This window comes from Podarcis raffonei, chromosome 15, assembly GCF_027172205.1.
Source record: "Podarcis raffonei isolate rPodRaf1 chromosome 15, rPodRaf1.pri, whole genome shotgun sequence".
Lineage (NCBI taxonomy): Eukaryota > Metazoa > Chordata > Lepidosauria > Squamata > Lacertidae > Podarcis > Podarcis raffonei.
In genome coordinates this window covers 2,585,991-2,612,909 of record NC_070616.1, presented here as the reverse complement: position 1 = coordinate 2,612,909, position 26,919 = coordinate 2,585,991, and the positions used below count along the sequence as shown (strand labels likewise).

General features: G+C 51.8%; 1 protein-coding gene across 7 annotated transcripts in view; it reads right to left on the bottom strand.

The window, feature by feature from the left end:
- Positions 1-26,919, bottom strand: part of SPECC1 (sperm antigen with calponin homology and coiled-coil domains 1) — a 111,029-nt gene that overhangs the window by 37,604 nt on the left and 46,506 nt on the right. For 5 of the 7 annotated variants that reach the window (XM_053367626.1, XM_053367628.1, XM_053367625.1 and 2 more), the window contains 4 exons: positions 13,953-15,475; positions 9,791-9,998; positions 8,420-8,493; positions 7,563-7,744 (listed from right to left, as the gene is read on the bottom strand). In XM_053367626.1, coding sequence (XP_053223601.1) covers positions 7,563-7,744; positions 8,420-8,493; positions 9,791-9,998; positions 13,953-15,475 — 1,987 coding nt within the window. Of the gene's footprint in view, positions 1-545; positions 2,570-3,655; positions 3,904-7,562; positions 7,745-8,419; positions 8,494-9,790; positions 9,999-13,952; positions 15,476-26,919 lie in introns of those variants that run through there. The other 2 variants (XR_008327844.1, XM_053367630.1) reach the window with 2 other exon arrangements.

Sequence of the window (26,919 nt, the reverse complement as noted above, 5' to 3'; positions counted from 1 at the left end):
CCCAGCCCAAGTGGCCATGTCTGGACCTGGGGCAGGTAGGAGTTGTGGACCTAAAATATCTGGAGCTCATCAGGTTGGAGACCCCAAAACCCTTTTACTGGGTTGGAAGGGCTACTGGGCATGAATGCATAGGTGGCTATTGCGTATGCATAGTGCAAAAAAAGAGCAGGTGCTCACACAGAACAGAAGATTTTCTCCAGCAGATATGACAAAAGGCCTGTCTATTCCAGGACCCCGTTTCCCACAGTGCCTCCTGGAAAACACACAGACATGGGACTTGGAGGCAAGGCCTGCCTCTCTCACCGTTGCTCCCCAGCCAATGGTCTTCAGAGGTAGACTGCCTCAGGAGCTGGAGGCTTCACGTAAACAGCATTACAGCCTTACCGCGCAGCTAGCCAGCATCACCTGTGTGGATGCGCTCGCCAGGTAGAAATCTACACACGCACACACGGGAGATTTGCTGTGATCACATCTACGTTTAAGGAAGGCGCAGCAGTTATTTTAAACTGACATAGGTATAGAGAGAAGAGGCGGAGAAGGGCACCTGGCTGCCAGTCGCAGATTTATTTGCAGTTTTGTACAGGTCTGTTGAAATATTAGTCTCCCTCCCTCTCTTACACACAGACATACATACACGTGGCTCAGCAAATTGTCATCGTTACCGGTTCAAGCATGTTTACAAGTATGGAAGTCAAGTGGTCCGATCGCAGAGCATTCCCAAATTGCACACCAGTGTCTGCAGGTGGGATCTGCCCCACGGCGGGTGCCCTTGTGGGTTTCCCCACCACCCATAAGAGGAGGTTGTGGGCCTCCAGGCTTGACCTCAGTGCTTCTGATCGAGCGAAGTGTCTGAAGTTCGTATGTGTGGCACAATCTCAGCAGAGACCTGCTGGGATCCCAGTGTTCCTCTGCACCCCAATGCCTTCTGCGAAACTACGCAAGGGCACAAGGGGTGCGAGGCTGGAAGTTTCCCTCCCCTTGCTGTTACTGATCTGGAGTGTTTGCAACCCGCTCCTCAGCCCGAAAGCTGAGTGGCTTACATACAGACAATCAAGGTGAGAGATGAGTCCCTGCCTGCAGGCGCACAGTCACGGCACAAAAGGAAAATGCGACGGGAAGAGAGGAGGAAAGAAGAAGCGAATCTTCAAGTTAAACGGCACTTCTTAAAAGAAACCGACTGGGAGGGCATTTCACAACATTCTACCTCCTGGGGACTTGTGAGAGGGGCTACAATGACAAGGCGGCGGGAGGAAACAAGCCAAGGACCCCTGGGAGGGGAAAGTAACAAGAGAAGACACTGTTCATCCATGCTCTTTCTTGCATCTCTGGGGCTGGAGGGCTAAATGGCTCCGATCCAGATTTGGCTCAGAGGCTGGCCGCGGCCGACCCTCAAAGTCAACTTGTGCAAATTTCTCAGCAACTGTTCTGCAAGAATGCAGAGACAGGACATTTCAGGATGAGCGTCGGTCATGCCACAGACTTCCCCTGAGTAAAGATTCTGAGGAACAAAATAAAACAAAACGTGGACTTCCGATTGCCTTCACAAGGGATAGATGGGACCACCCTTTTGCCGGCTCAGTAGAGAGGACTCTCTGCAGGGTCGTGGGGTCCAGGGATCCACCAGCTTGGTGCTTTTGGTCTGGGGGGAAAAGGAGCCATTTCCCGGGCTGAAACGCCAGCGACGCAAGCCCAACGTTTTAAAAGCATTCTTGTAATCCAAAAGGGTGGCTTCAAGTTGGAGAGACCCACAGCGCCCCCCTGCAAGTCAGAATTCAAGCAGCTTCCAAGTTTGCAAAGGGGGGAGAAGTGGGGGCGCAGGAAGACGGCTCTGTAGTGCAGCTACGGAGGGCATCCTCGCTTGACCCTCACTGCCCTCTGCCCTTTCTTCTTTCCCGCCTTCAGATCTCAGGAAAAGCAGCAGCAAGTGGTATGCAGAACATAGGCTGCAGAACAGCAAATGGGTTTCTGGGTTTCAAGTCGTGCACTGCCACCTAGTGGCTGGTCCCTGTCGCTGGACATTGAGGAAGCATCTAGGCAGGTGAAGACCGCCAGGTGATGGATGGGCAACTCTCAGCCCCACCGGACGGACATTTGCTTCGTGCTCCGTGTGGACAGTTGCCGTGGCAAACCCAGAACAAAGAGGTACGTGCGGCGGCAGGTCGTTCTCAGCGGAGAACCTCAAGTGTGCAGATTACCAGCTCTTTCCCTTGTTCGGAGCTGGGTCGTTTTAAAAACCTCGAAGCATCAGAATGCAAAACTGGGGGCCTGCAGCAACCCCGAAACTTCAGCGTCTCACATATTGCTTTCATGTAGCCTTCAGGGAGAATAAATCTCCCCCTTAAAAAGTTAGGTTTCGGAGAGGAAAAAAGACAGAGAACGCGCAGGAATGACGGTCTGGAGAAAATGCCGGGAAAATCATTTTGTTTTAAGTCCTCAGATGTTTCTTTCCCGGTTTAAAACCCTGTATTCTTCACCCACGTTTTCAAGGAGGAGCTGTTACATGTGGCGGTCCTGAGCCCCTGGGCTGGGCGGTGTGTTTCATCCAGGCTAATTGACTGGGATCAGAGATCTGTGGAAAGAGAAAGGGAGACCAAAGGTGGGCTTTAAGGGATGCTGACAGGAGGCGGAGTCCAAAAAAATGGATGAACTGAAACCCCCCACACCTGAAACGTATACTGAGCCAGGCCACTGGAGTATCAAGCTCACGCAGCGTTGCCTCCATCCAGGATGAGATGTCAGTGGACTCCCTCCTTCCACCAGCCCCAGCCAGCATGCCCAATGGTCAGGGATGATGGGAGCTGGAGTCCAACAATGTCTAGAAGGCCCATGCATTCTGCGTCCAGCTTCCATTGTCCCTGACCCTGTTGCCTGACGGGAACTGGGAGTCGCCTGTGGCAAGGGGAATCATTCTCCAGGCGACCAGGCTGGGAAGTGCTTGCAAACTGGAGGGGGGTCTTCATCCCACAGCCCCTTTTCAAACCATTCATGGGAAATCAGAGGCAGACGGGAGCAACGATTTGCTGCTGTTGACTAAGAACTTTGATCTTTGCAAGGCAGCCCTGAGGCCCATTTTTCACATGAGGGAGGAGTAGTTGTATGGGTTGCTGAGAAAGAAGACACACAACCTCCCTCCCTGAATTTTGAACAATTTTTTTTATTATCAGCTTCTCAGCCCTCCTTGGAAAGGTTCTCATCGCCTCCGACAATGGTCAAGACTCCTGCCAAAATAAGATCCTTTGACTCTGCCCAGAGTTTTTTGTACCATTATCCGTTGGTGTTTAAAGGCCTAAACAACTCAGGCCCCAAATATCTTGATAGACAGCCTCTTTCCCTACAGACAGAGGGAAAGGCGCTCATGGTAGTTCCTCCACCCTCAGCGAGGCCTTCTCTGGGATGGCCCCCAAGCTGGGGAACTCCTTCCCCACAGAGGTGGTGCCTGGCCCCTTCACAGCCTTTGGGGAATGCCGAAGACACGCCTCTTTTGCTCTGGCTATTGACACGTGAGCTGTCACCTTATTTTTATGGCTGTGAGTTGTTTTAAATTGCTTTTAAGGCACCCCTGGGCCTTTGGGTGAAAGTGAAGCGATAAATAAATGAATAATAGTAAATAATAACCCACACCACTGTTGAACCCAATCACGCCTGCGAAACAAACCTCTTCTCCGCTCCAGACAGGCTCCTCTGAAACTGTGATCAAGAGGGAGACGGGGGGGGGGATGTTAAACAAAAGGTCTCCCCTCCCCGCCCCCCCATTTTGGGGAGTGACCGTTAAAAGCGAGAGCCCGGCAGCCTTCTCAAGCCTCTGCAAGACGGGACAGCCGCGACACACATGGAACGGGACGTGAGGGGGAGACACCAGCGGACGAGGGGGCTTAGTACACACACACAGCGCAAAGCTGGACTCTAGAAGAGAGAAAGGGAGGTTAAAAAAAGCAACGAAAGCAAACAAATGGAAATAAAATTGTTAAAGCACAATGCAGCCTTCGGGGCATGTGCAAAGAGCAAAAACAAATGTGGGAAGGAAGAGGGTTATTAGGGCTGGGAGCAGGCGTGAGGGGTGGGTTTTTTGCCCTTTGCACCGCCAGAGAACCTCTTACCTTCAGTTCAGGTGTGCTTTGGAGACCTCGGGGGGGGGTTGCGCTCTGTATCCTCTCCAGGAACGAAAGGGAATGTGAGAGTGAAAGTGGTGAAGAGAAAGGGGGGCTTGTGTTGTTGTGGGAAAGAAGTCGGAAGGAAGTCAAATGACAGGCACTCCAAGCTGGAAGGGCAGGCGGTTTGCTGCCTGGGGCGAAGGGCACAATGATGGCACCCCCACAGAGAGGCCGACAGCTCAGTTTTACCCTGACGCTGGTGGCAAGACAGCATCCTCCACTGCCCTTGAGGTGCCGGAGGCTAGTTTTGGGGGGCCAGGACAGGCTGTGTAGACTGAGGACCTCAGCTTTCCTTTGCAAAAAGAAAAAGCAAGCTGCTAGTCCTTATGAATGGGCAGAGATATTCTTGAAATCACATGGAGGGTGTCAGAGGAAAGGAGGTTCAGAGCCTTCATACCTCTCTTCACTCCATAATTATGCAAAATAAATTATGCAAATTTGCACTGCCAAGTCCGGCCACAGAGCTGACGTTTCCTTGGCTTTAAGAGGTCTCGCTGTATCGCTGTCTGCGGAGGACAAAAAACTGCCCCCTCCAACACGCGCCCAGAGATGCAGTAGGCTGATCTGCCCCACAAGTGTGTGGGGTGGGCCAGACCCACTGCAACGAGTAATGCATAATGTTACGGACTAAAAAAAGTCAGCAGAATCAGGGTGGTTTCGGCGCTGCTGGCTGCTTGGAGGTTCCACGGCGCAATCGAATTTGCAATACGACAAGGAAGCTGGACAGAGGCGGGGAAAAGGGGGAGAACACCGAGCGAAACAGACAAGAGAGGCAGGTTGATAAAGCAAGACTCCTTCAACAGAAAACACGCCCTTTGGGAGAACCAGGTGAGGCTTGAGGGTTTTTTTTTTAGAGATAGTTCCTCATCTCATGTTTTCCATATCATAGACCCAGCAGGAAAAACAGTCCGTCTGCATCCCCTGACCTGGAAACACTGAAGGAGCAGGTCTGAACAGGAGTGCATCCAACTAGGGTTGATATTTTACACATCCAGGGGACAGACACATGGCATTTCCGTTGTGTGTGCATATCTGTGCATGTGTGAAAGTGCAACAGATTGCTTGCAGCTGTGGTTTTCTGCTTAGCAGTGACCCCTGCATTGCAGAGGTTTGAATTCGATGACCCTTTGGGTTCCTTCGAACGCTGCAATTCTATGACTCCAAGACCTGCTGGATCAAGCCAAAGGCCCAGGCCAGGGTTTCTCAAACTTGGGTCATCGGCTGTGGTTGGACTACAACTCCCATCATCCCTAGCTAGCAGGACCCATGGTCAGGGATGACGGGAGTTGTGGTCCCACAACAGGTGGGGGACCAAAGTTTGAGAAACCCTGGCCTAGACCAACTGCAGCAAACAAGGGCTGAAGGCCGCAGCCCTCATTTGTGGGGGCTCTTCAGAAACCTGCAATCAAGGATAGACGGCCTCTGATCCTGGAAGTTCAACGCAGCCAATCAGGCCAAGCCGCCACTGAAAAGACCTCACCTCCGCCTTCACAGATCTGTCGGGTCCCCTTGCAACACATCCCCCACCTCAATAACATGTTTGAATGAAATGTAGCTGACTCCCAAGGTAGAAAAGAGGTAAGTCTCTCTCTTTCACTCACACACACACACACACACACACACTCTCTCTAAAAAACGTCAATTGCCAGCATTCTGCCACATGCTGGTGTGACCAAGAAATCGCAGTTGGAAGCACCACTGAGAACTGAAGATAAACCTGCCCTTCAGATCAACTGAAGATAAACCTTCACCAGAGACCCCCCCCCCACGGTTTCCCTTAGGAACAAGTTCCCCTTCACGCCAGCAAAGGAAGAGGGTCCTCAGTTGACCCCCGGCTGCTGTTCGCTCTTCAAATTAACCAAATGAACAACCTTAAAAAAATGTGTTCCTGCAGGAAACGGAAGTTCGTCCTCAGGGTGTTTTGTATACCGGATACCCTTGCTCACTTTTGCACGCATCCCAGTCGCCATGACGACGGGCATTTTGCTTGCGTTTGCGGGACGGGAGGAACAAGTGGGACTGGATCATGAGCAGGGTGAGACCCTCTGGACTGCGGAGCCAGTCAAACCATGGTTTAGTGTGAGGTGCATCAGAGCCCAACAAACCACGGTTTACTGTGAGGCGCATGAGAAGGAACAAGATGAAACGAGCTGGAGGGACAGTGATTTGCGTATCAGCTGAGCAGCCTCAACAAGCCTCTGGCTCACGAGAGCCCAAAGATAATGTCCTCTTTAGGGGTCCAGGGAGGGTCTCCTCGTGAGCCGGAGGGGCAGTGGGGCTTTGCTGAGACTGCTCAGGTGCGAGGAAGTGGCGGCGGTCAGGGTGCTCCTCATTTCAGGGTCCCACTGCCAGGCTCCCGGCAGCTATATGTAAATGGGGAGTTGCCTGCATAGTTCACCAACAGTTCCTGGTTGGGACGACACGGGGAAGTGCGGTTCATTAAAAGCAGAAATTTCTACATTCCTCCTCTTAGCCACGTGGGAGGCAGAAGGATGTGAAGAGAAGGGAAAAGGGAGTGCGGAAGGGTATTGTTAGAAGAATCTGCTCACTCAGAATGTTTGTGCAGCGGGCACCCTGTTCTTGCTGCCGAAGCAGGCATCCAGCCCTGACAGATGTGCTTTTCCCTATGAGAACGTGACTTAATTTCTAAAATGGAAAAGTACCCCTAGACGGTTAAGTCCAATCAAAGGCGACTATGGGGTTGTGGCGCTCATCTCGCTTTCAGGTCAAGGGAGCCGGTGTTTGTCCGCAAACAGCTTTCCGTGTCATGTGGCCAGCAGGACTAAACAGCTTCTGGCGCAACGGGAAACCGTGACGGAAACCAGAGCACACAGAAACTCCATTTACCTTCCCGCCACACCGGTACCTATTTATCTACTTGCACTGGCATGCTTTTGAACTGCTAGGTTGGCAGGAGCTGGGACAGAGCAACGGGAGCTCACTCCGCCGCAGGAATTCGAACCGCCGACCTTCTGATCAACAAGACCAAGAGGCTCCGTGGTTTAGACCCTCAGCGCCACCTGCATCCCTTCATTTCTATGCATGGGCAAAGCAAAGGCGAAGGAGATGCCTCTCTCTAAGCCCATGTAGTTTACAGGCCTGAGAAGTCTACCTTCGTTCTGTATGAGTAAAAGCTGCCCTGAACATCCCCAACTGGTGCGGTTCACTGAAGTAAATTCAGAGCGTTGTTGGCCAAAGGGAAAGGCGATTCTCAAAGGGCCCCGGATGACATGCGATACATGGGAGACAGGCTCTTTGCGTACAAAAATAAAACAGGAAATGCAACGGAACCTGCTTGGAAAAGGGGACACACAGAGAAAGAATGCGAAGGCATGGACAGCAAAGGGAGTGCAAACTTCCCTGGGCGCCTGCGACCCCTACAAAGAGCCACTGGCCCGGTGCCCCACGCACCTTGTGCTTCCGCCCTGGGCCTCATCCAGCTCCTTCTGCAGCCGGGCGCTCTTCTCCTCCTCCTCCAGCAGCCGGCGCTTCACCGTCCGCAGCTCCTGCTGGGCCTCGCACTTGATGTCGTTGGCCACGACCACTGCCGTCTGCAGGTCGGCTTGGAAGCGGCGCCACTCAGCCGTGTCCTCCTGGAGACGGAGGGGAAGAGGGAGGGGAGAGGAGAGGAAGCAAGACGTTGAAACTCGCCCGACAAAAGCGGCCAGCACCGCAGGGAGGTCGGAGGGCGGTTGGCATCAGTTCTCGTGGACACCGGCACAACAAGACAGTCGCTCTCACTTTGCGTGGGAGGGAGGCTGCAGAAGGACACACCCTCCCCCCCCCGGTTTGGAGCCTCTTCTTAGATTGTAAGCTCCTTCGGGCAGAGACCCTCCTCTTACATATTCATTTAATGAAATTCAAACACCGCTTGATTTTTAAAAAAAAAAGAAGCCTCAAAGGGGTTTGAAAAAGATAAAGCATTAAAATCGAGACAAATTCACCGCCCGACTTTAAAACATACAAAAGTTAAAACACTAAAACAGATTAAAATTACGTTGACTTTCGTTTGGGCAGGCTTGTTGAAACAGAAGTGCTTTTAGCAGGTGCTAAGTTTTGGAAATGCGACAGCCGTATTGGTGACACCTGAGTTTGTTCTAAAGCTGGAGGCTTTTAAGCAGAGGTCGGATGGACACCTGTCGGGATTCCAGACCTCGTGGTTCTGAGTGAGGGGTCCTTCCCAGCCCCACCTGGGGATGCCGCCAAGGACTGAACTCGGAACCTTCTGCACGCAAGGCAGATGTCCTGCCACCAAGCTCCCTTCTCACCTTCATCTGCTTGTTCAGGGTCTTCAGCTGCCTTTCCAAATCCGTCTTCTGGACTTCCATTTTCAGTAGATTACCTGGGAACAGGGAAGGTAGGGAGAGTCTACTGAGATAGGACAGAGAGGGAGGGCACCGAAGACACTGCCAAGGTAACACAGAGAAGTGACCTTATCTTGAGCCAGACCTCCTTTCTGCCCCCCAAAACGGCTTGCAGTTTTAAAAGAATGCACAGCATGGAATAAAATACCCTTCTTCAGAGTCCAAACACTAAAAAACTTGCTGATGATCAGAACACCTTTGGCAGCACAACCCTACATTTACTCAAAAGTTGAGTCTTACTGTACACAGTGGGGCTTACTCCCCAATTAAGTGATGGTAGCCCTAACCTAGCTAATTTGCTTCTGTCTCAGTTTGCAAAACAGCTTCGCCAGCAGGTGGCGATCTCACATGCCGGCCGGCCCCAATTCAGCTATCATCTTATTATTTTATTGCCTTTATATCCCACTATTTTTCTCCAACGAGCTCAAGACGGCGTGTGCGTCGTTCTCCCCTTCCTCATATAACCCCCAGCAACAACCCTGTGAGGTAGGCCTGGGCTGAGAGGTGCAGTGACTGGCCCAGAGTCACACCCACTGAGCTTCATTTCCAAGAGGGGATTTGAACCCTGGTTGTCCTAGTCTGACATTCTGACCACTACACCACCACCGGCTCTTTTCGGACCCTGTTTCTGCCCCTGCAAAAGGCTTCTGCCCCCACTTCATCTTATCGGATATTTGTTGCTTGGAACAGCAGCCTAGTGACATCCTTCACTTGTTGTTGTGAAAGGCATGCTGTGCCTCCCCCCCGCTTCCTTCCCAAACAGGCAGCACTAAATTGAAAATTATTTCTTTATTGGAGGGCGGGAATCTCAAGCAATCCCTGCCAACTCCATAACCTGCTTGCAATTTCTCTCTACATACTGTCCTAAATTCTGGTGCTGGAGGAGACTCTTGAGAGTCCCATGGACTGCAGGAAGATCAAACCTCTCCATTCTTAAGGAAATCAGACCTGAGTGCTCACTGGAAGGACAGATCCTGAAGCTGAGGCTCCAATACTGTGGCCACCTCATGAGAAGACTCCCTGGAAAAGACCCTGATGTTGGGAAAGATGTTGGCACAAGGAGAAGGGGACGACAGAGGGCGAGATGGTTGGATAGTGTTCGTGAAGCTACCAGCATGAGTTTGACCAAACTGCGGGAGGCAGTGGAAGACAGGAGTGCCTGGCGTGCTCTGGTCCAGGGGGTCACGAAGAGTCAGACACGACTAAACGACTAAACAACAATAACAACAACAACACTGTCCTAAATCCTTCCCCCCCCCCCTTGGTTCCACCTACTCTCCAAGTCGCTGATGATCTGGTTGTCGTGCAGTTTGAGCGCCCGGTGTTGCTCCACCTGGTCTTCCAGCTCAAAGATGGTCTCCTTCAGGTTCTTGAACTCTGCCTCGTTCTCTGACATCTTCTCCTGGAGCTTGAGGTTGGTTCGGCTGAGCTGGTCCGCCTGACGGTCGCAGGTCTCCTTCAGCTGAGCGCGCTCCTTCTCAGTCTGGACGGAAGGAGAGAAAAGGGTGAGAAATCGAACCAGGATCCCTGCTTCGCTGGGGGCTGGACTAGATGACCCTTTGGGTCTCTTCCAACTCTACAATCATTCTATTATTGCACTGTGCAATGCTAAGGTGCCACCGATAAGTGCAGGTGGAGAGCACATAGTGTTTAATTCCCCAGAGAACACCAGCTTCCATTTAAATAAAAATAATGAAAAAATGAAAAGGACCATATCTGTGATGCCTGTCCCAATAAACTGGGTTTGCTGTCTTATTTGGGGAGTCTAGCCACCTCTGGCTGCTCCTGGACAGGGACAGATAGCCTGGCCGCAATAATCTCTTGCAACACCAGAACTCATGGGCATCCAATGAAGGTGAATGTTGGAAGATTTGAGACAGATAAAAGGAAGTTCTTCGCTCATTGCAGGAGACGAACCTCTGGAGGAGTGTGACATACAGAAACAGGACTGTCAGGAACCAGGCTATGTTAGCGGAGCTGCAAAATCGTTTCCATGCCCTCATCTTGGATGCTGATTCTGGGCCAGCCAGTTGCCAACCTCAGAAGACCGTGTGGAAGAGATTTGTGGTGAGGAGAGGGGACAGAGGCAGCCATGTGCAGAGGGAACAGGATGTCCCGGGAGGTGTGCTTTCTTCTCACAATGAGAGAAAGAAGTTGCCAAGCCTTATAAAGCCCACTGACCACAACCCCATCCTCCTGATTCATGTGGCCACCAACAATACTGCCAGACACAGCCTTCAAGGTGTTCGAAGGGACCATGGGGCTCTGGGCAGGTAACTGAAGGGCCCTGGGATGCAGGTGGTCTTTCCAACGCTCCTTCCTGTCAAAGGCTGTGTCCCAGGAAGGGCGGGGGAAATACCGGAAGTCGTCAGGAAGGGTTTGGCTGCTTGGATCGTGGTCTCCGCTTCCTTGAAGAAGGAGTTCTGGCAAGAGATGGGCTTGCACCTCACAGCAGTTGGCAATAATGTGCTTGCTAAGAGCCTTGAGAACGTGATCAGGAAAGACACAGGATCTACCCACACTGGAAGAATGGCAGATGAAGGTGATGGACTACATGGGTTTGGCAGAAATGACGAGCAGAATCCGTGACCAGGGAAGAGAAGCGGCGGAAGAGGAATGGAAGAAGTTTAAGGATTACTTAAAGAAATACTATAAAATTAATGACAGTTAGAATGATGTTGGGCTTAAAATAAATGGTTACTATCAGTAATGGTTAAGACAGAGAGAATAAGGATGATTAAATTTATAGTAAAATAAGGGAAGATTCGCTGAATAATTGTAAGAACTTGGAATACAGAAACGGGAAGCAAGAGGAAGTCGAGGAAGTAAGGTTTAAGAAATTAGGACATGAAATGGTACTTGTTCTTTGGTTTGTTAATGTTTGTTGTTTGTTTCTGTATGTTCTGTTTGTGTTAATATAAAAATTGTTTAATAAAAAATATTATAAAAAAAAAAAAAGAGAACGTGATCAGGAGAGCTTTGAACTAAATCCGGAGGAGGAGGCAGACAATATACCATATTTTTTGCTCTATAAGACTCACTTTTTCCCTCCTAAAAAGTAAGGGGAAATGTGTGTGCGTCTTATGGAGCGAATGCAGGCTGCGCAGCTATCCCAGAAGCCAGGACAACAAGAGGGATTTCTGCTTTCGCTGCACAGCGATCCCTCTTGCTGTTCTGGCTTCTGAGATTCAGAATATTTTTTTTCTTGTTTTCCTCCTCCAAAAACTAGGTGCATCATGTGGTCTGGTGCGTCTTATAGAGCGAAAAATACAGTAACAGATGACAGGAGAACACCCAGTTCTGGGAATATTAGCATTACTGAGAAGACCCACAGAAGTCAAAGGGTCCACCAGTTTCAACTCTGAGCAGAATGTAGGTGGTGACAACCCCAAATCTAAGTGGAAGGAAAGGATGAAACTTAGGATGTCTGTGTTGTTGTTTTTTAAAAAAAAATCTTTCGGCAGTTAAAACCCCCGTTAAACAACGATTTTTAAATAGGCATCAGCTTCTCTGCAGATTTCCATACAGCCCAGCAACCACCCCTCTCCTTCCCACTTGCTACGGTCATCGCCAGCCTCGGCCAAAAACACACCTAGAGTTTCCACTTCTCTATAAATCAGGTGGTGACTTTTGGCAGGGTATCCCGGCTCCCCCCGTCCCGGCAAAAGTTCTTCCCACGGGCCGCTCCCTAACTGTGGGAGGTGGGGTTTCCAAGCAGGGCAGCAGCGAAGGTTAATTGCAGGCTTGGGTTACGAGTGCGAGACTCGCCAAGAGAATTAACATGCACTCATCCATTGTGTTTTCCCCCTTTCTCTGAGCACAGCGAGAGCACCTGGTCTCTCTCGGAAAACAAACAAACCACCGAGCTGCTAATGAGGTCCATCTGTCTGGGGCAGGAGGGGGGAAAGTGCTGAAGGGCTGGACCAGGAAGGAGGAAATTGCTGCAATTGCGGTGAAAAGGGTCATTCAGCTAAATGTCCAAACGGATGCAGTTCTGCAGGGAAGGGAGCTTGTGACTGTGTTGCCCAGATTTTGGATGTACAGGGGAGGCTTCAGACTCAATCGGATTGCTGGTTGGCCTGTGTCCATCTTGTTTGTACCAGGAGTGGCTAACTCTTGGCTCTCTGGGTGCCGTTGGACTGTGGAACTCCCTCCCACAGGAGACAGTGATGGCGACCAGCTTGGATGGCATTAAGAGAGGAAGGGGTGAATTCATGGAGGTTAAGGGCTTAGCTCTGCCTCCATAACCAGGCAGTCTGGAATATCAGTAGCTGGGATCCACAGGAGGGCAGAGGGCTCTTGTGCTTCCCACAGGGATCTGGTTGGGCTGTTGGTTCAAGCCTCATGTTGGGCAAAATATTCCTGCATTGCAGAGGGTTGGACTAGATCATCCTTGGGTACCTTCCAACTCTACGATTCTATTATTCTATTTAACTGAATCAAAACAGTGAAGATTTTACAAGCTGCCAGGGGGAAAGGGAGAAACCAAATAGAGCCGTTTTGCTCACGGCTCCACAAAGAGGGAGAGAACAGAGCGTGGCTACTTCACAGTAAATGCCCTGTGTGGAAACTGCTTCACAAGTATATAAAACAGGGCAAGAGGGACCAAACTACACACGCTGTCCAGAACTTTCAGTATTCAGGGAGCAAGGAACCAGAGTCCTTCCTTCCTTTCCCTGTTAGCATCAGCGCAGCTGACCTCTTGCAAACGGTGCAAATCCGCTGCAAGAAAATGGGGTCCAGCTACGTAGCCGAGACAAACTCCAGAAAGCAACAGATCTAGGCCCTCTGAGAGAGCAGAAATCTCTATGTACATGAGCTATGAAAGCCAGTATGCTGAGCGGTCTGGACTAACATCTAACAGGGTCTGAGGGAAGGAAGACCAAAAAGGTGGTTCAGTCGACTTCTTCACTCCTGCAAAGAAGGAAGTTAAAAAGGAAGGTTTCTGTGACCTCCAGGGCACGGTGCCTAGGAAAACCTTACCTGATTACAAGATTTTGATGCTTCTAAAATTTTGTTTCGATGGCTGAAAATATTGTGCTTTTATTGTATATTTCATTTGCATTCTTGCATATGAATGCTGCTCGCTGGTTTTGGGAGCCTTGGGGTTAAGGCAGAATGTAGATAAACCGTATGGACTCACAGAGCTGGAAGGGACCTTGAGATTCATCTAGACCAACCCGCCTGCAGTGCAAGAATCCTGCCCACATTAACATCCCTGGGTGGGCTCGAACCACCAACCTTCTGGCGCAACAGCCAGGGGCACCGACCCAACGCAAGAAAAGCCCGGCAGGTTCACTAGGTCTCTCACAACGGTGAGCCAGAAGCCTCTGGGAAGCAGCCCTGGCGTTGCTTCACAGCAGCCGACATTTAGGGATAGACTGCCCCTGCATCTGGAGGCTCCCCTGAGCTCTCCCCACTCCCCAGCAATCCTTACCTTGGCCAGCTGCCCTTGCAGGGTCTTCACCTCGCTGTGCGCCTTCAGCAGCTCCTGCCTGAGCTCCGTGCAGGCCAGCTCCAGCTGGTCCCTCTCCCCGCGGGCTCCCTTCAGCATCTCCTGCATGGCGCCGGGGTCCCCGCCCCGCCCAACGGTGTCCATGTCCGCCGCCTTCTGCTTGGCGCTGTCCAGCTGGGCCCGGAGCGAGCCGTTTTCAATCCTCAGCCCCTCCAGGGCCACCTTGCAGTCCTCCAGGGCCCTGGCCAGACCGGCTGCGCCCTGCCTCTCTGTCTCCAGCAGGCCTCCCAGCCGCTCGGCCTCCTCCCGCAGGCCCCGGGTGGCCGCCTGGGCTTCCTGGTGCTCCCTCTCCAGGCCGCGCAAACTGCTGGTCAGCTGCTGCTGGATGTTCAGCAGCTTCTCCCGCTCAAACTGGGCCTTCTCCTGCAGCTCCCCGCACCGCTGCTCCAGCTCCTGGATGGTCTTGGCCTTGCCGTCGTCGCCGGCCGGCCGCTCCTGCAGGAGGGCCGCCAGTTTCTCGTTCTCCTGGCCAAGCTGCTCGGCTCTCTCGCGGTGCTGCCGGAAGGAGCCCTCCAGCAGGGCCTTCTCCTCGGCCAGCCGCTCGTTCTCTGCTGTCAGCTCCTGCACAACCTGCTGCTGGTCGGAGAGCTCCTGGAGCGTGGCCTGCAGCTCCTCGGCCGTGCAGTGGTGGTTCTCTTCCATCCTCTGGATCCGCTCCGTCAGCGAGGCCACCGAGAGGTCGCTGGCGTTGTTGGGGGAGCTCCCGGCGGGGGAGTCCTGCGGGGCCTGGGAGGGGTGGCTCCCCGATGACGGGGGCCTGGACGGCGCCTCCGCGATGTGCTCAAAGTCTGAGGCGTCCGGGGACAGGGACGCCTTGGTGACGTCGCTGCTGGACGACCCCGAGTTCCGCAGGGGGGCTGTGCCCCTGTTGGCCCGGGGGTTCCCGGGGGGTTGCGTGGGGCTGCCGAAGCTTGACTCCTGCGTGGTGGGGGTGGCCAGGCTGCTTCCGCAGCCCCCGCTGCTGCTCAGGGTGTCTGATAGCGGTGACTGCTCCAGGCGGCTGAGCTTCTCTCTCAAGAGGCGGTTCTCCTCCCCGAGGCTCAGCAGCTCCCTCTGGAAAGCCCGGTTCTGGTCCTGGAGGGTGCGGACCAGGGACTCCGCCTCGGCTGGCGACACCCCTGCGGGGTGGTCCAGCTCGCAGTGCACCCATTCCCGGTCCTGGTGCTTCTTCAGCTCGCTCCGCAGCTTGGTGATCTCCGAGTCCTTCGCCTTGGCCTCGGCCAGCAGCTCCTTGACCTGCGACTCCAGCGTGGCCTTATCGCCGGCGTCCCCCTCATTCTTGCACTTGGGGGCCGGGCGCGAATGCTTGGTGGGCGTCGGCGCCCCGGAGGAAGTGGGGCTGGGCTGAGCCTTCCTGGGTCTCAGGGAGGCCTTGTCTCTGCCCGGGGCAGTCGACAGCTCCCGCGGGGCTGGGATCCCGGTGCGTTTCGCCGATGGGATGGAACCTGGGAGAGCAGGAAGAGAAAGGCAGTTAACGCCTGGAGCATAAGGGCTTGATGGGAAATCAGCAACCAGGATTCGAACACAGGGCCGCACCCTCCCCCCTGCAGTTTCCGGCAACTGGGATTCCGAAGCATTGCTGCCTCCAATAGCGATAGCAGAGCACAGACACCATGGCTAGTAGCCATCGATAACCCTCTCCTCCTCCGTGAATTTGTCTTGCCCTCTTTTAAAGGCCATCACTGCCTCCAGTGGGAGGGAGTTCCACAGTTTAACTACACACTAGGTGAAGAATGATTTTAGTGCAGCTGGTGTGGTTAAAGCACTGGACCTGGGAGACTAGCATTTGAATCCCCTCTCGACTATGAAGCTCCGTGGGTGACCTGGGGCCAGTCGCCATCTCTTAGCCTGACCTACCTCACAGGGCTGTTGTGAGGGTGAAATGGGGAAGAGGAGAACCATGTACATACACCGCCTTGAGCTCGTTGGAAGCACAAGGTGGTATGCAAATGTAATAAACAAACAAGAAAACAATTCCCTCTGCCCTGAATCTCCCAGTGATCAGCTTCTTTGTATGCCCACAAATTCTTATATTCTCTTAAAGCCATCCACTGCTTCATGTGGCAGGGAGTTCCATAGTTTAACTGTGCACTGGAATATGAGTTCTAGTTTTACAAGAGAGGGAGAAACACTTTTCGCTATCTCTGTCCGGGCATAGTTTTATCCACTGACTTGCCCTCACCTACTCCCTTCCCTGGCTCTCGCCCCAACCTCCACCTGCTCACTACAGCAATTGTGAGCGCAAACTCTCCGGGGCGGGGGCGGCAGTGGGCCAACGTTTCCACTGGGGGAGCGAAGCCTGGCATAACAAAAGCTCCGTTTGAGGCGGGTGCCATTTCCCTCCCCCCCAGAGATGACCTTCAGAGGGATCCTGCCCGCCTCTCGCTGCGGAAGGGCCCCAGGCACCCTGCGTGGAATGCAAGGGCAGGCTGCGACCCGGAGAGATCGCGAGCTGCGCTCTCTTGCCAGAAACTGCGAGGAGGAGGGAATGATCCGGCCAAAAGAAAACAGAGAGGGAGCCTCCCAGGCAGTTCCCCAACAAGGCGCCCCCCCCCCCCAGCTCTGAAAAGCCAAGTGCTGAGAATCAACTGGGACAGGAACACACTCGATTCTGCCGCCACCTCCCCGAAAAATCCCAGCGAAAAGAGGGGAAGAGTTTATATTTTATAGAGAGCGCTCTTAAAGTGTACACTGTTCTAAGAGCACAAGAAAAGCCTGCTGGATCAGGCCAGTAGCCCACCTAAGTCCAGCACCGTGTTTTCACAGTGGCCAAGCCCAATGCCTCTCTTCTGGGGAGCCTGCAAGCAGGATTCGAGTACAAGAGGCCTCTCCCCTCCAGCAACAGGGATTCAGAAGTGATGCTGCCTCTGATTGCGGAGGCAGAGCACAGCCATTCTGGCTACCAACCATCAGTAGCCCTTTCCTTCTCTGTGACTTGGCCCCGTCCTCATTTGAAGCCACCCAAGATGGTGGCCACCCCTGCCTTCTGGGGGAGCAAGTGCCGTAAGTTTAAATATGTCACCTCTTGCTCACTTTCTCTCTGGACTAAAAAGTCCCAAACCTTATTTCACTCGCCAGAGTGGTGCGTTATCTCCCTCCTGGACTACTGCCATGCGCTCTACATGGGGCTACCGTTGAAGGTGACCCAGAAACTGCAACTAATCCAGAATGCATCAGCTAGACTGGTGACTGGGAGCGGCCGCCGAGACCACATAACACCGGTCTTGAAAGACCTACATTGGCTCCCAGTACGTTTCCGAGCACAATTCAAAGTGTTGGTGTTGACCTTTAAAGCCCTAAACGGACTCGGTCCTGTATACCTGAAGGAGCGTCTCCACCCCCATCGTTCTGCCCGGACACTGAGGTCCAGTGCCGAGGGCCTTCTGGTGGTTCCCTCGCTGCGAGAAGCCAAGTTACAGGGAACCAGGCAGAGGGCCTTCTCGGTGGTGGCACCCGCCCTGTGGAACACCCTCCCACCAGATGTCAAAGAGAACAACAACTACCAGACTTTTAGAAGACATCTGAAGGCAGCCCTGTTTAGGGAAGCTTTTAATGTTTGATGCATTACGGTATTTTAATACTTTGTTGGAAGCCGCCCAGAGTGGCTGGGGAAGCCCAGCCAGATGGGCGGGGTATAAATAATAAATTATTATTATTATTTTTATTATTATTTTTATTATTATTGAGTCACTGTCAAGGGTTCTCTAGCTGTGATGATTATATTGCGGAGAGTTGGACTAGATGACTGCTGGGGTGCCTTCCAACTCTATGATTCCATGTTTCTCTTTCTCTACACACACACACACACACACACACACACACACAAATGCAGAAAGGGGACAACAAGCACCATCTGCATCGCACGGGGGTTGGGCTAGATGACCGCTAGGAGTCCCCTGCCAACACTACAATTCTATGAAACCTAAGAGATTTCCTGTTCAGGCTTCTATTCCTTCTCCTCACCCCCTTCTGATTTCAAGGAGCAGTGTTTTAGGATGCGTTTTGCATACATTGCTGAAATGTAAAAAGGGGGGGAAATATGTGTGTGTGTGTAAATAAATAAGCAAACAATGACAGAGAGCAAACGAGAGAGAGCTGTTTTCCTCCTTGCATTAATTAGGCGGCTGCGTGCACCTGGCTTTTCCCAAACAAATGAAGAACCAGCCAAGAACACAGAGCACCACCACTTGCTCCCCCCCCCCCAATCCGTTTTGGACAAGTGTGGATGGAAAGCCTTTCAGCCTGGAGGTGGCAAAGGAATTCCTGGCTTGGCAAAGGGGAGCAGAACGGCTTTGGCGGCAGATCGGGGTCCAGCTCCAACCAGCTGGCCCTCCATGACCTCATCCGGGGAAACTTCTGCCCAACTTGCTCCAGGCCAGTCGCTCCCTCTTGAAGGCCCCCAGCTTCCTTCTGCCGTATTTTATGGGGCTGGAAGGAAATCTGGCTTTGCCCAAACCCCTAGGGACGTTTGTTCATCGGCCTGAGTCATCCGTTCCCGTTTGTGGCTCTGGTGAGGGTCCCGGTCAGTTGCCAAACTCCACATGGGGAACGAAGGGGAAGGGGGGGAGAGATGCAACTGGGGGAACTGGGGAATGGAACTGGGTTCAAGACCCTTCCTTCACCAACGGGCCTGCCAGGAGGCCTGCCAACTTGGCCACCCCAACATCCCGGGCCAAGTTTAAGGGCTGGTGTCATAGGGATGTTTTTGGCCGCGGGGTCACGGCTGCAGTCGTTCCAAAAGTAAATGGAATCAAACCAATACTGGCTACCGTATTGTTAGGATGCCTTATTCCAAGTCAGACTGTGGGTCCATTGAGTGCAGGGATGCCTGCACTGACTGGCAGCGGATTGCCAGGGAGTCTTTGGCACAGCTGTGCCTGAGAGGCAACGGGGACTGAACCTGGAACTCTGAGCTGCAGCCCTTTTCCTGGAAAACAAGTCAAGTTTCTAGTCCTCATGGTCTGGGATAAGCAGCCAGTTTCAGCAGAAAGCTGGCTTGTATTGTCAGACCACTGTGTCTATCTAGCTCAGCGTTGTCAACGTGGACTGGCAGCAGCTCTTCAGGGTTTCTAGTTGGGGGGACGACAACAACGTCTCTGGTCCTGTCTGGAAATGCCATCGGCTCCTTCTGCATGCAAAACTGAGCTGTAACGCTCCCCAGAGCCAGGTTCAGGGCGGCTAACACCAGTAAAATTACAAAAAAAACCCCACACAATTTAAAATACAGGTTAAAATATAATTTAAAATGCAGCCTCATTTTAATAGTAGCCCATAGATCAAAACCATAAGGCGAGGGAAACATAAGGGTCAGACTGAGTCCACACCAAAGGCCAGGCGGAACAGCTCCATCTTGCAGGCTCTGCGGAAAGATGTCAAGTCCCGCAGGGCCCTGGTCTCTTGTGACAGAGCATTCCACCAAGTCGGGGCCAGTACTGAAAAGGCCCTGGCCCTAGTTGAGACCAATCTAACCACCTTGCGACTTGGAGCTCCAAGGTCTTGTCATTTGTGGACCTTAAGGTCCTCCGCGGGGCATATCGGGAGAGGCAGTCCCGTAGGTATGTGGGTCCTAGGCCTCATAGGGCTTTAAAGGTCAAAATCAGCACCTTAAACCTGACCCTGTACTCCACCGGGAGCCAGTGCAGTTGGTAAAGCACTGGATGAATGTGATCTCGCGGCGAGGACCCCGTAAGGAGCCTTGCCACAGCATTCTGCACCCGCTGGAGTTTCTGGGTCAGCTTCAAGGGCAGCCCCATGTAGAGGAGACTTGCAGGGGACGCCTCCCCTCCATCATTGACAAGCAAAAGTTACAAAGCGTGGTTCAAGAATTCAAAAACCCTGACAGGGAATCCTGCCAACAAGCACCACGTTCTACGTTAGAATATAAGAAGAGGCTTGCAGGATCAGGCCAGTGGCCCATCTAGTCCAGCATCCTGTTCTTGCAGTGGGCACCCAGATGACAGCGTGAGAGACCGCAACGCAGGATCTGAGTGCAAGAGCAACTCTCCCCTCTTGTGGCTTCCGAGGACAGGTCTTCAGAAGCGGTGGTGGTCGCATCTATGGCCAGCTGGAGGCGGCTTATACCGGCTGCAACCACCGAGTCCCATATCCCTGCAGCTGCAGATGCTGAAATGCAGCCGGGGGTGTAAGGGGGGGGCAGCTGTTGGCTCCACAGCCAAAGAATGCCTGCACTATCTCCTTCCTTCCCCCGCCCTCTGCAAAAAAACACTGAGCCCTTTGTTTTTGGCCTTCTATTATGCCTGTAAGGCAACACAGAGCTGTTCTGTGCCTCCTTCTGGTGCAAAATAGCCCCCTCCTTTCTCCCAGCCCCCTGAATTCTGAGCCTGTGTGTGTGTGTGCGCGCGCGTGCTGGGGGTGCGTGTGCTGGTCATCTTTCCTCCAGCCTGTTATTCACCACCCCCTGTCTGATCGTACAGTGGGACAGCCCCAGATTTGCATGCGAAAGGCATCTCCAGGTAGGAATCACAGAATCATATGAATTGGAAGGGACCCCCAAAGGTCATCCATTCTAACCCCCTGCATTGAAGGACTCTCAGCTACAGAATCCAAGACAGGTGGCTATCCAAACGCTGGTTAAAAACCCTCAACGGAGGCAAGAGTATTGTTAGCCCAGAAATGGAAGCAAGAAGAAATTCCAACGAAAGGAGAATGGCAGACAAAATTACAGTGGTACCTCGGGTTAAGCACTTAATTCATTCCAGAGGTCTGTTCTTAACCTGAAACTGTTCTTAACCTGAAGCACCACTTTAGCTAATGGGGCCTCCTGCTGCTGCCGCGCCACCAGAGCCTGATTTCTGTTCTCATTCTGAAGCAAAGTTCTTAACCTGAAGCACTATTTCTGGGTTAGCGGAGTCTGTAACCTGAAGCGTATGCAACCTGAAGCATATGTAACCCGAGGTACCACTGTAATGGACTACTGTATGCAGAATTGGACAAAATGACAGGAAGGATTCGAAACCTGCGGGACCAGAGATTTACAGAAGATTGGAAGAAGTATATGAACTATTTGAAGAGCAATTGTAACCAACAAATTACGCTAGTAGGACTACAAGAAGTTTTGTAAGGAGAAATATATGAAGTGTTACAAAGTAGATAAAGATAGAGATATCAGTCGTGTGTTTTAAATGTACAGTGGTGCCTCGGGTTACATACGCTTCAGGTTACAGACGCTTCAGGTTACAGACTCCGCTAACCCAGAAATAGTACCTTGGGTTAAGAACTTTGCTTCAGGATGAGAACAGAAATCATGCTCCGGTGGCGCGGCAGCAGCAGGAGGCCCCATTAGCTAAAGTGGTGCTTCAGGTTAAGACCAGTTTCAGGTTAAGAACGGACCTCCGGAACGAATTAAGTACTTAACCTGAGGTACCACTGTAATAGGGAAAGTAAGAAATGCATACTAAGAGATTAGATTGGAGAATTTTCAGACAGGACTGGTGGAAGTAAAAAAAAATGAATAAGATGTAAAAGTATGTTTAATTACAGTTGAAAATGGTATGTTAAAAAACTAATACAAATTTATATAAAAAAATAAAAATAATAACCTCCACGGAAGGAGAGTCCACAACCTCCCGAGGGAGGCCGTTCCACTGTCAAACAACCCTTACTGACTGATGTTTAGTCGGAATCTCATTTCTTGTAACTTAAGAGCCATTGGAAAGAGTCCTTCAATGGAGGAACGGACTCCCCTGGATGGTGGTGGAATCGCCTTTCTTGGAGGTTTGCAAGCAGAGGTTAGATGGCCCTCTGTCAGGGATACTTCAGCTGGGACGCCTGCATTGCAGGGGGCTGGACTAGATGGCCCTTGGGGAACCCTTGCAACCCTGCAATTCTCTTGTTTCTCAAGAGAACGCACAGCACATTGGGCACAGAGCGGGGAGCAGCCCAATATAGAGCGGCAATAGCACAAGGAGGAGGGGTGGCTATCAAAAGCCCCACATAACCAGATGTGTACAATTTGGTTCGGCTTGCATTTAAACATGAGCCTGTCTAAATGGCGCTTCCTGAAACAAGATGCAAACCAAGACACAGCTCTCTTTCGACACAGCTCTCCAGCCCAGCAATGAATCCATGGATGTTTGTGTTAGAGGGAAATGCATCTATGGGCAAAAATGCTTTTAAAAATGGATCCCATCAGGGAAAACTGCCCATGGTGCCTGCTAGGAGAAATCCTAGACAGCATCTTAAAAAGCAGAGACATCACCTTGCCAACAAAGGTCCGTATAGTTAAAGCCATGGTTTTCCCAGTAGTGATGTATGGAAGTGAGAGCTGGACCATAAAGAAGGCTGATCGCCGAAGAATGGATGCTTTTGAATTCTGGTGCTGGAGGAGATTCTTGAGAGTCCCATGGACTGCAAGAAGATCAAACGTATCCATTCTGAAGGAAATCAGCCCTGAGTGCTCACTGGAAGGACAGATCCTGAAGCTGAGGCTCCAAGACTTTGGCCACCTCATGAGAAGAGAAGACTCCCTGGAAAAGACCCTGATGTTGGGAAAGATGGAGGGCACAAGGAGAAGTGGACGACAGAGGACGAGATGGTGGGACAGTGTTCTCGAAGCTACCAGCATGAGTTTGACCAAACTGCGGGAGGCGGTGGAAGACAGGAGGGCCTGGCGTGCTCTGGTCCAGGGGGTCACGAAGAGTCGGACATGACTAAACAACAACAACAAGGAGAAATCCGGGCAGTAGCACAGGTGACTTTTCACGAGGATGTAAAAGAGAGCCATGCAAACTGAGAAAGAAATGGGGAGAAGTGACTTGAAAGATGGGGGGGAAATAAGAGATGGAGAGAAACCCAAATTGGCCAATTTGATTCTCCCCGTAGCAGTGCTAAACACCGTGAATGGACAACAGGGAATGCTTTTCACAGGGTCGTAACAGGGGTAGGGCATCTTTTAAAGTTGCCCATGTTGGTGGCCATTGCTGGTTCATGTGGGAGGGAGTTCCACAGTTTGTCGATGCTGATGGATGCCTTGCGCTCTGGTCGGTTTCTGTGGAGCTGAACTGAACAATTTATGAAGGGCTGGCGAGGGGAGGGACTCAGCCCACCCACAAAAAGAGGGACGTGGCAAGGACCGCCAACCCCAAGGAGCGCAAATCAACACACACACACCCCTTGCTCAGCTATGGGCTTTGGAGCGAATTTCCAGAAAGCGGGGTCCGGGGCAAAAAGCAAGAAGTGAAAAGAGACAGAATGGCAAGAACAAAGAGAGGAAATAAGAAAAAGAGAAAGCCAGAAACGGAAAGGCAGGGAGGAACAAATAACAGACTTATCGAAGACCGAGGCAGCGTTTGTGGGGGGAGAGGAGGCAGATAGGAGCATTTTCGGCAAAGATACAACAGCAGTTTCCACTGAGATCATAGGCTTGCTGGACAGACAAGAGTCCAGCGGGGGGCGGGGGGGGGGGAGGCGGAAGCGGGAGATGCCTGCAGAACAGATATGCTGCCTATTATTATGCTTTGTTTATATTATTACGCTCGGTAAAATGTTTTTACTATTGTACACCACACATGGATCTTTTGATAAAGGGTGGTATATAAATTGAATAAATACTAAATAATAATAAAGCCATCTCGGCTGGTGGCACGTCACCGCCTCCTGTGGTGGGGAGTTCCATAGTTTAACTATGCGCCACGTGAAAAAGTATATAGCAGAGGGGCCATTATCTCCTGGACTTTACTGCTCGGCTCGGCCTTCTCAACCTCTGGGCGGCGCCGGCTCCGACGGGAGGGAGCCGCCAGGTGGCCCTCGGACTTTGTGTGCCGAAGAGACACTCCAGCCGTGAGAAGCCACCGTGGCGTTGCCTGGAGCCGTGCGTCTGTTTGCAGAGGGGTGAGTCAGAGAGCCAACACCCGGGCGATGTGGCTAATCTTGCTGCCCTGGGCCTGCCGTCTCCCCAGGCAGGTATGAAGAAAGCTCCCAGGTGGGAGCAGACGGAACCGACTTTCTCTTTCTATGCAGTCGCTGGGCCGGTTTGTGTTTGCAATTGGTATCGCCCCCTCCAGATCTCTCATTCCTACGGCCTCCAGAGATGCCTGCCCTCTGGGCCTCGCCGCCAATCCGACAGGCTGGAACCTGAATGCAAGAACATCGGAAGACAGCCTGGCTGCTGGATCAGGCCAAAGGAGGCCCAGCACCCAGCTCTCACAGTGGCTAACCGGATTCGGCTGCACGCCGCCATCACTGGCGGCAAGTGAAGTCAAATGGAAAGCGAGGGCAGCAAGATATAAATGGACGCCAGAAGCGCCTGGCCACTGAATCAGGCCCAAGGGGGCCCATCTAGGCCAGCATCCTGTCCTCATTGTGGCAAGTGAGGCCTAATGGAGAGTGAGGGCAGTGTGGTGATGTAAATGGTTCTCACAGTGGCCAACCAGATACTGCGAAGCAGTTGGCACCCAAAGGCATTTACTGCCTCCGACGGTGGAGGGAAAATACAGTCGTTCTGCCTTGTCGCCTTACCATCCATGGAACGAGCTAACCTCCTTTTCGAAGCCAGCACAGTTTGTGGCCGCCACTGACCTTTGTAGGAGCAAATTCCATATCAGAAACCTGAGTAAATTATAAAAATCACAACTCTTCTCTTTCTGAGCTTCATCCGGAAAGATATAAACTTGTCACAGCAGCTGTGCTCCTTGTTCCCTGGAAACCTGATTCAGCCTCTGAAGGTTTCACTGCTTGTGGCACTACTGCCCCACCCTTTCTAGCATTTCTTTGCAACTCCTGAGGACTAGAAACTTGTCCCGGCTCCATTTCCTCTTTGAAGAGAAAGCCAAGATTCTGAAGACAATGACGCAATGCTCTAACTTCCCCGCCATGGTTTTGTGCAGAGATGTCTCTGACCTGGAAAGCCCTCTTGGATCAGAAGAAAAAAGGTCCGTTTAGACCAGGTCTCCTGTTTCCAACAGAGGGCGGCCAACACCCACCCACCCATTCACAACAAAGCATAAAAGCTCAGTTCTGTTATTCATCTGCTGTTGCCTGGAATTCGGAGGTATGCTGCCTTGGAACATGGAGGCTTTATTGTGTGGTAGAGGCATGGCAGATCCTGGTATAGGTGACTGTACTGCACAGGGACGATATTCTTCCACAAGGAAGCTGCAAACAAGGGAGGTGGGGGCCCTACCCCAGGAAGGAATGCTGCTGGGTTGCTGGGGGTGCCGATAGTGGTGCCTGGGTGCCTGAGCCTGGTAGGGCAGGCTGGGAGGAGAGAGAGAGATTTCTCCAGCTGGGTAAAAACCTTACTGATGTTAATGCCATTGTTGCCAGATAAGAATCGCCAGTAATTGCCTGGCTCTTATCTGCAAAGGCTCCAAATCTTTACTCAAAAAATAAAAATAAATCCCCTTGAGAGGCAGGTAGGATCACATGACCTGGTGGACTTCAAATAAATAAATGTTGCTGGGGAGAGAGAAGGAAAATGACTCGTTTCAAGGCTCTGAGCTCGTTAGACTGAAGAGATTTACTTGAGCAAAAAGTAACAGGTAGAAGATTATATAAATAATGTGAACCAGCAGTAGCAGTGTGCCAGCCAGCCAGCCATGCCCCTTTTAGGATACTCCATTACACACACACCCATTTTCCGCCCCCTCCTGCAAAGCAGCCAGTGAGCATTCTACCCCTGCGCTTGCTCTGTCATAAACTACGAAAGTGACAAAGTTGGCCATTTGCTCTGCATTTACCGTATTTTTCGCTCTATAACACACACCCGACCATAACACGCACGTAGTTTTTAGAGGAGGAAAATCCGTAGGCATGCCACCCGTAGGCATTCCCTCCATAACACACACAGACTTTTTAGGAGGAAAAAAGTGAGTGTTATGGTGCAAAAAATACGGTAGCAATTTAATGATGTTTTAATGATTTCATTGCACATCACCACATTTCTCAGGAAAAGGCAGGAAGCCGCCCTCTCAGCTCAGCACTGTCTGCACTGTCGTCTGCACTGACTGGCAGCCAGGAACTGAACCTTCCTATGCGAAGGAGACATTCTACTACCAAGTGACAACCTTTTCCCTAAATGAGTTGGCGGTTTAGAAATACTTTTCTACATGAATAAATTCTGAGCGGTGCCTGCAAAGACTTGTGCGCTCACCACTGCAAAAAGGTGGAAGCAGGTTCCTTTCGTCACAAAGGCACTTTCTTTTGCTCGCGTTATGATTTTCTGTCAATCAGTTAGAGGGACCAAAGAAATGTTAGCAGCATCATGCGAGTTTTCATCGGCTTGAAACTCTTATTTCCAAGTCCTTGAGCATTTCCTTACATTGTAAAAGAGGTGGAGAACCCTGGAATGGCAGCGGTTGCCCCAGAAGTTCCAAATTCACAGCTCCCCATGTTATGGCTTGCAGTGACACCCCAAGCAGCCGGTGGAAGCTGGAATGAAGGACAGCAACTCAGAGATGCAACTCTAAACACTGGTTTGCCCCAAACACAGGACCCTAAGGAAGGAGCTTAACGTCACACTAAAACAATTGTTCCATCAGGGCAAGCATGACGACTCGCCAGACAGAACCTCTCCCTGGGTTCTCTGAAGCACCCCAATTTGGGGGAGCGCAGGGGGGTTGTGCGGGGAGCAGAGGGGGCAGCTCACTTGCACAAGTCCTTGAGAAAGGTTTCTGCTGGTGGGAATCGGCATGCGAATCCCGCCCTACCAAGAGCTGCCCGTTGGGGATGGAACCTCGGACCTTCTGAGCTGCAGCCCCTTCTCTTCAAAAAGAATGTTAAGATTTCAGTCCTCGTGGTTCTGAATAAAGGAAGGAACGGAACAGTAACAAAGGATGTTGCCTTCTACAGAGCCAGGCCATTGGGTGCATCCAGCTCAGTACTGCCTGCGCTGACTGGCAGCAACACTCCAAGGCTTCTGGCAGGGTCTCTC